Source organism: Procambarus clarkii, chromosome 54 (assembly GCF_040958095.1).
Source record: "Procambarus clarkii isolate CNS0578487 chromosome 54, FALCON_Pclarkii_2.0, whole genome shotgun sequence".
NCBI lineage: Eukaryota > Metazoa > Arthropoda > Malacostraca > Decapoda > Cambaridae > Procambarus > Procambarus clarkii.
Window position 1 is genome coordinate 6,756,008 of NC_091203.1, and position 14,652 is coordinate 6,770,659.

The 14,652-nt window shown below is 40.8% G+C and overlaps 1 protein-coding gene across 1 annotated transcript; it reads right to left on the minus strand.

Moving 5' to 3' along the window:
• Positions 1-8,570: 8,570 nt before the first annotated feature.
• LOC138352661 (uncharacterized) lies at positions 8,571-10,079 on the minus strand. Its single transcript, XM_069305232.1, has one exon. It carries the CDS (start codon positions 10,077-10,079, stop codon positions 8,571-8,573), a length of 1,509 nt encoding a protein of 502 aa, XP_069161333.1.
• Between the last annotated feature and the right edge of the window lie 4,573 nt (positions 10,080-14,652).

Sequence of the window (14,652 nt, forward strand, 5' to 3'; positions counted from 1 at the left end):
GTGCCACGACATAGGGAAGTGTCGAGTCGCCCCTCATCGTGTCTACGCCGATCCTTACTTGAGAGATGTGAGATGATGCCCCTGCTTGACATCGCAGTGGAGACGTGGAAGATTACGCCAGGCAGGTCATTGCCTTCTATCTGCAAGTTCCCGTTGTGCCGGAAATGTCCAGTAGAAATGTTCTGTGGACAAGACAGCCTCATCACTCCAGTATTCAGTATAAGTGAGTCCATTTGGAGTTGTGTCACCGTACTAATTTGGTTTGTGTTTCTTTTTATAGAACCCCAAAATAAATTCCTTTTGGTGGGGAGGTGTTACGAACCCGGATCCAGCGTCCGAGCACGGAGCAGTGACCACCGCGCCATCTGTGGGTCAGCTCCCGAAACCCCCTCCAAGAGGACGACGACACCTGGTGAGGACGCCGTGTACCAGCTACGAGGGCCAGTTTCCAGTCCCGTTGAGTACTCTACACCGCCGCCACTGACCTCTGGTGAGGTGGTGCTCAGACACCAGCGCCATCTGTGGAGTGGATAGGTGGGCGTTTGTGTCTGAGCCTGTAAGTGAGGTGCCTTAGTGTGTCCGAGTTATTGATGACGTGTCTGTTTACAGAGTCGACCTGGGACTGCTGTGATGGAAGTCGAGTCAGTCTACCCGAGGCAGCCAGTCTCCATACCTTGTACCTTGCTGCAGCCGTTGTGAAGTCGTCCCCCCGGAAGAACACTGTGGTGTGTTAGCCTGCCAGTGGAGTGGCAGTAAAAGGATTACCCGGGACCGACTGCTGGAGACGATTATCCACTGGGGTATTGAGGACAGGAGGGTGATTTGTGATATCACACGAGACTCCTGTCTAGGGTGTTTACCCTGATATCGTTCGTGGAGTGGCCTGACCAGCGTTGCGGGTCTGGAACCTGCCAGCAGACCGGCTGGATTTGTGGTTGACGGCCTCCACGGCGGTGCCCCCAGTGGACCTGTGTTTTGGCTGACCTGTGGCCAGGGTAGGCTCAGCATTTCTTAGAGGACACGTTGTGAGGCCACGAAGAAAGCACCGAGGACTCAGCACCTAGCTTCTGGATCCAGAGTCTTCAGCAGAAGACTATATTGTGAATAATCCCCTGGTATAGTGTTAATACCCCTCCCCCTGTGCACTCTTTGATTTTATATATTTAATTGGTGATGGTGATTATTATAATATTAGGTTCTTAACTTTCTTTCCCTACCCCCTTTAAGTTACTTGCGTCACGGATCATATCCCTTGATAGCCACTACTGGCTTGGGAACGGATATATATATCTTCCTCTAACAACATCAGAGTAAGGACCCAGTTGCGTCCCGAGAGGGCCGTAACAATTACAATATACAACCACATTATTGACGACCACCAAACAACAAACAATCATCTCCCTATAAACATCTACTTCACAATAAACAACCTTCTCATAAAAAACAACCACTTCACAATAAACGACCACTTCACAATAAACGACCACCTTTCAATAAACAACAACCCCCACAATGAACAACTATCTTACAATAAACAACCAAGTCTCAATAAACATCCACCCCACAATGAACGACCACATCACAATAAACAACCACCACAAAATAAACAACTACTATCTAACAATAGGCGACCACCTCACAATAAGCAACTAACTCACAATGAACATCAAACTCACAAGCGATCACCTCCACCTCACAAAAAACAGCCACATTCACTTCATATTATACAAAAACCTCACAATAAACATTTATTTCACAATGCACAATAACCTCACAATAAACGACCACCTCACATTAAACGACCAACTCCACAATAAAAGATCACCTCAATAAACAACTACCTCACAATAAACGACCTATTCTCAATAATCAACCGACTCACAATAAACAACCTCCACCTACTAATAAATGGCCACCTCACAAAAAACTACCTCCTCACAAAAAACTACCACCTCTCTATCAATAGCCACCCTATCGCAATAAATGACCACCCCTAAAAAGACCACTACCTCACATTTAACGACCTCAAAATGAACAACAACCTCACAACAAACAACCACCTTAAAATAAACGACCACCTCACAATAAACTACTTTAAAATAAACAACTTCCTCACAATTATCCTCACAATAAACTACCTCATAAAAAACGACCACGACCAACTCACGATAAACAGCCACCATGCAAAAAACTAACTCCTTCTCAATAAACGACCATCTCACAATAAACGACCATCTCACAATAAACGACCACCTTTTAATAAACAACAACCCCCACAATGAACAACTATTTCACAATAATCAACTACATCATAATAAACGACCACTCTACAATTATCTACCTAACAAGAAACGACCACCTCACAATAAACGACCTCCTCACAATAAAATACATCACAATAAACGACCTCCTCACAATAAAATACATCACAATAAACGACCTCCTAACTATATAATACATCACAATAAACGACTACCTCACAATAAACGACCTCCTCACAATAAAATACATCACAATAAACGACCTCCTCACAATAAAATACATCACAATGAACGACCTCTTCACAATAAACGACCTCCTCACAATAAAATACATCACAATAAACGACCGCCTCACAATAAACTACATCACAATAAACGAACACTTCGCAAAAAATACTCAAAATAAACAAAAAACATTACAATAAAAAAACACCTTATATCAAACGTCCACCTCACAATAAACAACCTCTCATTAAATGACCACCTCATAATAAACAACCACCTGCCTGACAATAAACAACCACCCCAAAATAAATTATCACCTCGCAATAAATAACAACCTCAAAATAAGTAATTAACTCACAATAAACAGCAACCTTATTAAATCAATCAGTTCACAATAAACAACAAAATCACAATACACAACCACCTCACAATAAACAAACACCTCATAATAAACGACCATCTCACGATAAAAGATCATGTCATAATAAAGGACCACCTCACAATAAATAACCACAACCTCACAATAAACGACAACCTCATAATATATATTTATCTCACAATAAAAAAAACACCTCACAAACCCCTTACAATAAACGACCACCTCCTCCACCAAAAAACAACCACCTCTGCCTCACAGCAAACAAATTCCTCACAATAAACAACCACCTAACAATAAAAAAAACATCTCACAATACACGACCACCTCAGATAAAACACCTCACAAGTAACGACTACCTCATAATAAACGACCATCTCACAATAAACAACCATCTCACAATAAACAACCACATCACAATAATCAACCTTTTTACAATATATATATATACCGACCACCGCATAATAAACAAAAACCTCACAATAAACAACCATTTCACAATAAACGACCACGTCACAATATACAACCACCCCACAATAAACAACCTCCTCACAATAAACGACTACCTAACAATAAATGAGCACCTCACAACAAACAACCACCACACTATGAACAACCAGCTCACAATAGACAATCACCTCACAAATGACCACCTCACAATATAAAACCACTTCACAATACACAACCTTCTCACTAATGACCACCTCACAATACACAACCTTCTCACTAATGACCACCTCACAATAAACGATCACCTCCACCTCACAATAAACAACCACGTCACAATATGCAACTATCTCTCAATAAACAACCACCTCATAATATGCAACTATCTCACAATAAACAACCAGCTTACAATAAACGAGCATCTCACAATACACATCCACCTCACTATAAATAGCTATCACCTCACAATAAACGAACACTTATATAAAAACATAACCTAACAATAAACGACGACCTTACAATAAACAACCTCTTCACAATGAACAGCACCTCTTTATAAATAGCCACCACCTCACAATAAACGACCACAATAAAAAACTACCTCACAATAAACTACCACCTCACAATAAACGACCATCATACACTAAATGACATAATAAACGACAACCTCATAATTAACGACCACTTCACATTAAACACTCACCTAACAATACCTGGTTGATACCTGGTTGATGGGGTTCTGGGAGTTCTTCTACTCCCCAAGCCCGGCCCGAGGCCAGGCTTGACTTGTGAGAGTTTGGTCCACCAGGCTGTTGCTTGGAGCGGCCCGCAGGCCCACATATCCACCACTGCCCGGCTGATCCGGAACTTCTCTTAGAAAACAGTCCAGTTTTCTCTTGAAAATGTCCGCGGTTGTTCCGGCAATATTTCTTATAGTCGCTGGGAGGACAATAAATGAACACCTCACAATAAACAACCACTTTACAATAAACAACCATCTCACAATAAACAATAAACAACCACCTCACAATAAAACACCACCACACAATAAACGATTACCTCCACCTTGCAATAAATAACAACGTCTGCCTGACAATAAACAACCACCTCACAATAAGCAACTAGCACACAATAAACAACCACCTCACAATAAGCAACGAGCACACAATAAACAACCACCTCAAAATAAGCTACTACTTCACAGAAACGAACACCTCACAATAAACGACCTTCTCAGAATAAATGATCCCCTCTCAATACACAACCACCTCACATTAAACAACTACCTCACAATAAACACCTACTATATTAAATCAACTACCTTACAATAAACTACTATCACTGAATACACAGCCACCTCACAATAAACACCCACCTCATATTAAACGATCACCTCACAATAAACAACCACCTCACAATAAACACCCACCTCATATTAAACGATCACCTCACAATAAACAACCACCTCACAATAAACAACCACCTCACTAACAACCATCTGACAATAAACGATCATTCCACCACACAATAAAGAACCCTATCACGATGAAATACCAGTTCACAAAAAAGCAATACTCACAATAAACAACCAACTTACAATAAACATCTGCCTCACTATAAACAACCACCTCACAATAATCAACCTCCTCCAAATAAACAACCACCTCAAAATAAACAACTACCTCTCAATAAACAACTACCTCACAATAAACGACCACCTCACAATTCACTTAATCACAAAAAACGACCACTTCAAAATAAATGATCTCTTCACATTAAACAACCACCTCAAAAAAACAGCTACCTAACAATGAACAGCTACCTTATAATAAACTACTTCCTCACAATAAACAACAATCTCAAAATACACAACCCCCTCACAATAAACAACCACATCACAATAAACAACCACCTCACAATAGAAGACCACCTCATAATAAAGGACCACCTCACAACGACCCCCTTACAATAAACGACCACCTCCACCTCACAAAAAACCACATCTGCCTTCAATAATCAACCTCCTCACAATAAATAACTACCTTACAATAAAAAAACGCATCACAATAAACGAAAATCTCATAAAAACAACTACCTCATAATAAACGACCACCTCACAATAAACGATCACCTCACAATAAACAATCACCTCACAATAAATAACCATCACCTCACTATAAACCACCACCTCACAATAAATAACTTTCTCACATTAAACGACTTCCCTGCAATAAACAACCACCTCACAATAAACAACTACATCAAAATATTCAACCATCTTACAATATATAACGACCACTTCACAATTGAGCGATGACCTCATAATAAACAACTACCTCACAATAAACGACCACCTTACAATGAACAGAAACCTCACAATAAACAAAACCTAACAATAAACAACCACTTCAGTATTAACGACCACCTCAAAATAGAGTACCAAACAATAAACGACCACCTGAAAATAAACTACCTAACAATAAACGACCACCTCACAATAAACGATTTTTTGCCAATAAGCAACCACCTTATAAAAAACACCTCACTAAAATATTGGCACAAATACAAGTCACAGCTTCGTGTTATCGTTTGCAGATGTCCCAAAAATCCGCATGAAAATTTCCTCTGTAAAAGACACTGAAAAACTGCAGGCAGATATTAATAAGGTTTTCGACTGGGCAATTGAAAATAACATGATGTTTATCCAAGACAAGTTGCAGATAGTCAGGTATGGTGAAAACGAAGAAGGTAAACGAAACACAGGGAACAAGACACAATCATAGTTGGAAAGCAATATGTAAAAGATCTGGGAGTTTTGATATCTGATGACCTGACTTTTATGAACATAACCGAGCAGATATAGCGGTGGCCTGGACAACGACAGGATGGATTTTGAGAACGCTCGAATCCAGAGACCCCCACAGCAATGCTAAAAATATTTAAATAACTGGTGCTATCCCGTCGTGAACACCAGTGATTTAAATAATTTAAATAAAGTGAGCTCGGTACTCACTTTCCCTTTCAGAGCGGGAGAGATCTCTGAATTAGAGGGAATACAGAGAACATATACGGCATGCATAGACAAGATAAAACATCTAAATTATTGGGACCATATCAAAGCTATCATAATGTACTCTTTGGAAAGGGGGACGAGAGAGAGGTTTCAAATGATACTTGAAGGCCAGGTTCAAAATTTGCACAGTAGAATAGCAACTTACTGGAGCGAAAGGTACGGAAAGAAATGCAGAACAGAACCAGTGAAGAGTAGAGGTGTCTCCTCTACCTCAGTCTCCCAGCAATTACTCGAAACATTGCGGGAACAAAAGCGAATGTATTCAGGAGGCACTTAGATAAGTTCTTAATAGAAGTGCCGGACCAACCAGACTGTAGTAGATATGTAGGCCTGCGAGCCGCTCCAAGCAACAGCCTGTTTGACCAAGTTATCAGAAGTCGAGCCTGGCCTCAGGTCGGGCTTAGGGTGTAGAAAAACTCCGAGAACCCTCTCCAGGTATGCAATTAACAAGTACCTCACAATGAATATCCACCTAACGATAAACAATTACCTCACAATAAACAACCACCTCATAATAAACAACTACCTCACAATAAACAACCACCTTACAATAAACTAATACCTTACAGTAAAAGAAAACCTAACAATAAACGACCACCTTCACCTCACAATAAACTAGCACCTGACAATAAACAACTGCCTCACAATAAACGACAACCTCACAATAACCTATCACCTCCACCTCATAATAAACAATCACCTCCACCTCACAATAAACGACCACCTCACAATAAACAACCAACTCCACCTCACAATAAACAACCAACTCCACCTCACAATAAACAACCAACTCCACCTCACAATAAACGACCACCTTCACATCACAATACACGACAATCTCACAATAAACGACCACCTCACAATAAAAAACCACCTCACAATAAACAACGAACTGCACCTCACAATAAACAAGCACCTCACAATAAAAACCACCTCACAATAAACAACTAACTCACAATAAACAACTACCTAACAATAAACGACCAATTCAATAAACTTCCTCACAATAATCGATATTCTCAAAATAAACTACCTCTCAATAAACGACCACCTCACAATAAACAACAACCTCATAATAAACGACCACCTAACAATAAACGACCACCTCGCAATAAATGTCCACCTTACAATAAACGTCCTCCTAACAACAAAGGTCGGCCATGACATGTTGCAGTAGCTACCGTGTTTGGGCGTGAACCCACTCCTTGACCTTGGGCGTGAGCCCATTTTTGAGCTCAATGCTACACATGAACCCGGGATAATTGATGTGTAACCTTGTGGAAATTTTCCTCGAGCTGTGCTTTACGGAGTTTGTGGGATATTCGAGTATACCTGGTATATATGCTGCATATGACCGATCCCCAGGATGCCAACCACAACAGTCGACCAACACCCTGGTTCCCAGTCACTGCTAGGTGAACAGCAGCACTGCATGTAAGGAGTCTTGGCTATACGTCTCACCCTACCTGGGGGTGGGGGGGGGGGGCATCCCTTACTGGTGTTGACATTAACGAGACAATAGCACCCTATCTGAAGATACCGTTGAGAACTGAAAGTGGTCAATAACGGTTCAGATTCACAAAACAAATACCACTGGCACTTCTACATTGGACGTTATGAATGAGAAGTGGAAAAACTTATAGAATCTTGATTTTTGAAAGTAAAACGTACCAAATTTACAACACTTAGTACCGAATAGCAACAAATGTAAGAAATATGATACGAAATGAAAAATTTTGGCAACCGTGGTAAGATTCCCTCTAGACCTCCTGGAATCCCTGGCACCCTCCCAGCGGAAAGACGGAACTGTCCCTAGCGAAACCTCACTCAAGTCACCTGTAATCATGTTTATAGTTTTCCTTCAGGTAGTTAGAATTAGTGTAGGCAGGTGTATACAGTGCATTGTTAGACAATTGACTTGATAATGGTCCAGAACGGAGCGAAACATATTCGTCGTCTCTTCATCTTCTGGTGTGTAATTTGGTCATCATATATTCAGCCACGTTATTGTGACTCATCGTCTGCATCCATTGCTTTTAAATAACATTAATCACATAAACATGAATAGTAAATTTTGCAGTAATTTATGACAAACATAATATTTGAAGTAATAGATTTGTACAACTGTATGTAGCGACCCAGGAGTTGCTCGTACTCCCCAGCGCCTCCCTCTGCCGGCAACACCTGCTCAACCAGCGAGGGGAGAAGCTGAACCTTCAGGTCGTAGCCCTGTAAGAGACTGTGATTTGGCAGCAGTAGAGATCATAGTAGAGCTGCCAGCAGTAGAGGTCACAGTAGAGTTGGCAGCAGTAGAGGTCACAGTAGAGTTGGCAGCAGTAGAGGTCACAGTAGAGTTGGCAGCAGTAGAGGTCACAGTAGAATTGGCAGCAGTAGAGGTCACAGTAGAGTTGGCAGCAGTAGAGGTCACAGTAGAGTTGGCAGCAGTAGAGGTCACAGTAGAGTTGGCAGCAGTAGAGGTCACAGTAGAGTTGGCAGCAGTAGAGGTCACAGTAGCGTTGGTAGCAGTAGAGGTCACAGTAGAGGTGGCAGCAGTAGAGGTCACAGTAGAGTTGACAGCAATAGAGGTCACAGTAGAATTGGCAACAGTAGAGTTGGCAGCAGTAGAGGTCACAGTAGAGTTGGCAGCAGTAGAGGTCACAGTAGAGTTGGCAGCAGTAGAGGTCACAGTAGAGTTGGCAGTAGTAGAGGTCACAGTAGAGTTGGCAGCAGTAGAGGTCACAGTATAGTTGGCAGCAGTAGAGGTCACAGTAGAGTTGGCAGCAGTAGAGGTCACAGTAGAGGTGGCAGCAGTAGATGTCACAGCAGAGTTGGCAGCAATAGAGGTCACCGTAGAATTGGCAACAGTAGAGGTCACAGTAGAGTTGGCAGCAGTAGAGGTCACAGTAGAGTTGGCAGCAGTAGAGGTCACAGTAGAGTTGGCAGCAGTAGAGGTCACAGTAGAGGTGGCAGCAGTAGAGGTCATAGTAAAGTTGGCAGCAATAGAGGTCACAGTAGAGTTGGCAGCAGTAGAGGTCACAGTAAAGTTGGCAGCAATAGAGGTCACAGTAGAATTGGCAACAGTAGAGTTGGCAGCAGTAGAGGTCACAGTAGAGTTGGCAGCAGTAGAGGTCACAGCAGAGTTGGCAGCAGTAGAGGTCACAGTAGAGGTGGCAGCAGTAGAGGTCACAGTAGAGTTAGCAGCAGTAGAGGTCACAGTAGAGGTGACAGCAGTAGAGGTCACAGTAGAGTTGGCAGCAGTAGAGGTCACAGTAGAGTTGGCAGCAGTAGAGGTCACAGCAGAGTTGGCAGCAGTAGCGGTCACAGTAGAGTTGGCAGCAGTAGAGGTGGCAGCAGTAGAGGTCACAGTAGAGTTGGCAGCAGTAGAGGTCACAGTAGAGGTAACAGCAGTAGAGGTCACAGTAGAGTTGGCAGCAGTAGAGGTCACAGTAGAGTTGGCAGCAGTAGAGGTCACAGTAGAGGTGGCAGCAGTAGAGGTCACAGTAGAGTTGGCAGCAGTAGAGGTCACAGTAGAGTTGGCAGCAGTAGAGGTCACAGTAGAGGTGGCAGTAGTAGAGGTCACAGTAGAGTTGGCAGCAGTAGAGGTCACAGTAGAGTTGGCAGCAGTAGAGGTCACAGTAGAGGTGGCAGCAGTAGAGGTCACAGTAGATGTTGTATTTTGGCCGTTACTCCTCAGCATTTGCTGAGCAAATAGTCTTTTGCCGAAGGTGGGTTCTGATTTTCTCACAATGACTTTAAAATGTTAAAGCACAAAGCTTGCCTGTGTTGCAGAATCATCTGGGAAAATTTCTAGCACTGATTAGGAGTAGCTTGTAAGTGTATACAGTTGATGGCAGGTCTAACTTCACTTAGGTCATGCTGCGTTGCAGAGTTTCTCTCTGTAATGTAATCCCTTCCAGAGGCCACACATCTGCCACCTGGGTACAGAGGAAGTCAGCTTCAGCGCAAATGGCAGATGTTAGGGCAATTTTCCCTCCTGAATTTGACAAATTCTGTGTCCGATGTGGAATAGCTACAAAACGACAGAAAATAACTGGTATATATCTTGTGACAGATATAAACAGATATAAACTGTCAACTAGAAATGTTGACATTTCTTTTATTCCACATATAGTCCGTTCTTAGAGGAGATCCATTAAATCTTGACAACAAACCGCTCTCTTCAAACCACCTGGATAGGTTTAATACACATAATTACTATTACGTCAATAATAAATAACGTAACCGAATGTAAACCTAACCTATCCTAACTTAACCAATCCTAAACTATCCTAACTTAACCAATCCTAACTTATCCTAACCTAGCCGTACAGTAACCTTAACTCCTATACAGTACAGTACAGTAACCTTAACTCCTAGGATAAAATTCATATGGATACCATCACATGTTGGCATCTCAAGGCATGAGACTGTTGATATGCTTGCAAAGACAGCCTGCAGAAAACCAGTGGTAGAAATTGATATGGGTGTTTCATTAGCAGTGACAAAGAGAATACATAAACAAATATCTAATGAAGATCTCACCGACCTAACAAATTCACAAAGACCGGAAAGTGGTAGCATTAAATATTATGATAGATATCGTGAGGAGACATTCACATATGGGACTAATAGAACAAGAACCCGGCAATTTGATGTTATAGTGGCCAGGATACGCCTGGGATATAGACGTATCTGGCAGCTTTCTCAAAACCCAAATGTCGAGTACACAATGTGTCAACTTTGTGAAAGAGAAAACATGCATTCTCTTGAACATTATATTGTAGAATGTCCGATATTGACTGACTTTCGCCCTCCTGGGCTAAGGTATGCTGAACTCTGTAATTACTATATGAGTACTGGAACACTTGATGACATATTGGACTTGTATCCAAGATTGACCATGTAATATATCAATTATACAATGTATATATATGATGTAACTATATAACCTGAGCTTAAAAGCACCATCACCTTCAGTGATTAAGTGCTTAATTGCACACTAGTTTCTTTATCAGCTATCTCACCCTGTCAGAGTAAATGAGACAAATGTATGTGAATGCATGTGTGTGTGTATGTAGATGTGTGTGTGTATGTATATGTATGGGTATAAAGTATATATGGAAGCTGATCAGAATTACATTTCCCCTTTGTGAATGTACATTAATGACACTATGTAAAAGACACATCAAACACTTTATGTAGGGCATACGTTAATCTGTGTATTTATGTATTTACGTATGTAGGTTAGCTTAGCATTTTAAAAGCACCGAATCACATTCTGTGGTTGAGTGCTCAATAAACCCTTGAACTATATGTTTAACACTTCTCTAACCCTGTCCATGGAGGACAGAAGAAAATGTATATATGTTGGTTAGCATTGTAAATGTGTGGCCACGTCTGTGGTAGAAAATAATAATAATAATAATAATAATAAAAAGTTACCTAAACCTATCCTAACAATGGATATGGGATTGACAATAACACTAATACGTAGTGGTTTTGAAGTCATTTCCCCCAGGGATTTTCAACCTGAGAACAGGTTGCCACACAACAGCTCAGTGTTCAGTTTTAGGTAAGTAGTGTTAAATAATCACTGTAACCAGTTCAGAAAATCACTTTAGATAGGTATTGTTAGGAGCTCAGAGTTATCACTCATAGGTAATTATTATGATGTAACAAACTAGGCTGGTTGTGAGAATTATTCCAGAAGGTTCCAGAAGTTTCGTGTAAGGACCTGACCTCTACAACACACATTCCCCTGGGGATTAGCAGGTCTGAGTCACAAATGGCGGGCGTCTCTGTTCATAGTTGCGTATAATGAATCATCCTATAGTATTCAGTAATTTAGAGAAATTAGCCTTTATTCATTTTGTATTAAAATTGTATTGTATAATATTACTGGGTACAATATCAAGAGTATTCTAATTATTGAGTTAAGTCACCATCAGTGACGTCACGAATCAGATCTAAGTTGTAAGGCGCAAGTGACCGGCGGTCATAGGTCATCAGAGTTGACATGTACACTATTTTTCAAAATTCAAATAACCATTTTGGGGAACGGGAACAGCTCTGCCGTTAGATGCTTGTGTAATTTAATTTCAGTAAAATAATTCAACCAGTCTGGATCAATTCAGTACAAACAGAGGTTAATTGTTATAACTTAAACCTTGCTGGTAACTTGGTAAAACTTAGACTATGCGGAACAATACAATGCTCTAGTCTGGGGTAGACCAGACAAGGAGAGATCAGTGTGGAGTCCAGATCAACTGGGGGAGGTCAACCATCTTACCTCTTCCCCAAGACCAGCCCCCAACATCTTTAGCTGGTCAACATAGAGGTATAGTTGCTATGGTTATTTATAGGCATAGTCAACTCATTGCCGTTCAGGTCAAGTAGGGAGTGTTAAAGTGACAGGGAGTGAACATATTTAGATTTTGTTTTAGTTTTCTTTTAATAAATTAATTAGTTAATAAATTGCATTTTTATTATTTCCATGTGTTTATGTGAACTTGTCCTGGTCACGTGGTCCACACGAGGCAGAGTTGAATTGGGCGCCGATTCTAACATCGAATCGGAATTCATCATCCCTGTCTAATTAATTCCACACTCAAGTTTCCGAGGTTATAAACTACTAGTGGGGATCAAGCCCCAAGGTTGATTAATTAGCAGGATCGATCCAGACCTCGATCATTGCTCTGTGTTACTGGTCTGGTGGTGGCGGCGGAGGCGACTCTAGGGTTTTGCTCAAAGCCTAGGTCACGTCATACGGGTTGTAGAATCCTAAGTCGGTCAATCGTCTTAGGACCACGTGGCGTGGAGTTGGCTTTAGTAAAAGTTTTGGAGTCCCTCGGTAGAGAATAAAAAGTAAGAATACGGGTAGAGGGGGAGTAGAAGGAAAGATAAGTCGAGAAACCCTCCCCGTGTTACAATGAGCTTAGCATTTAAAGCAGATCACAGTAGGCACTTATCAGTAAACACTTGTAGAGCTTAGAATAACTGCTGATAGGTTGGTAATGTTAAACAAGTGTTTTAAACATATCAGAGTAAACTGTATATGTAAACACTGTTTGGAGCTGAGAGTAGCTAGGCACATTTAGGTATGCTCTATGCGATAAGCAATTCTAGTAGCTCAACAAAAGCACTGCATGGGTAAGCACTGTTGACAGATTGTAGCAGTCACTGTTAGCTTTATTAAGCTATATTAAAATTTAAATTAATTGTGTAAGCACTGTAAGCAGTGAGTTGCTCAGAATGGCACTCAATAGGTATGCACCGTTAGGAGCTGGGAAAAGTCACACTTAGGTAGCCTCTGTTCCATAGTCACTGTGGATGAAAATTAGAAGAGAAATTTTTAGGTATAAAATTGTAGAGTTCTGAGCTTAGGTAACAACAATGTTAATACCAGAAATCAGTTGAATAATGCTGAGATTGCGAAACCTGAATGTGATAAACATTTAAGTGACGATTAGTTTGGATCGTAAGGCAAAAAAGTCAGTGGAATATAACTTCGGAATAAAGCCAATTGTATAATGGTAATTACGTACAGTGTTAAGAATACGACACCTGGTGTTATTCTTGAGCATCATCTTGCCCTTGATAGACCTCAGATTATACCGACCAGTGTTGGTCTTAGTACTAGAGAATGGACAGAAATTCAATTGAAAGCATGCAGAGAAGCATGACACCAGTTAATGCTAGGAAATAGAAATCTTCTTTAAGTAAAGAGATTAAAAATTAACCTTTAATTTTCTAGTAAAACAACAAGGAAGGGGAGAGGTGATTGAAGTGTATAAACGGATGCGAGGATATAACAAGTATAACAAGGGTATAACAAATATAAAAAGGGTATAACAAAGTATAACGAATAAGTCATACATAAGATTTTAATTTATCAGCACAAAAAGAACCTGAAAAAATGGATATTAATTGTAGACTTAAGACTCAGGAAAGACCTGGGTAAATACTGGTTTAGAAAGAGGGCTGGTGACTTATCGAACAAATTACCGGACAATATAATATAGGTGGGATCGATGAATTGTTTCAACGAAGGGTAGACGCTTATTTAAATGACTTTGGCTTGTTATAAATAGAATCTTCCACGAACGGTCAAATAGGCTCTCTGCAGTTTGTGTTATTCATATATTCATATGTCATCCTTGAAACAGTGTATGTAGTCCAAAGTGACACACCTAGCCAAAGGCTCCTAGAATGTCTAGTGCACCACCGAAGATTATGTGAGAGCCATCTAGTGAATGATGCCACGTAGTGAA

Bases quoted from the DNA above. Each gene is read 5' to 3' on its own strand.
- LOC138352661 (XM_069305232.1), bottom strand. From the start codon at position 10,079: ATGCTGAGGAGTAACGGCCAAAATACAACATCTACTGTGACCTCTACT.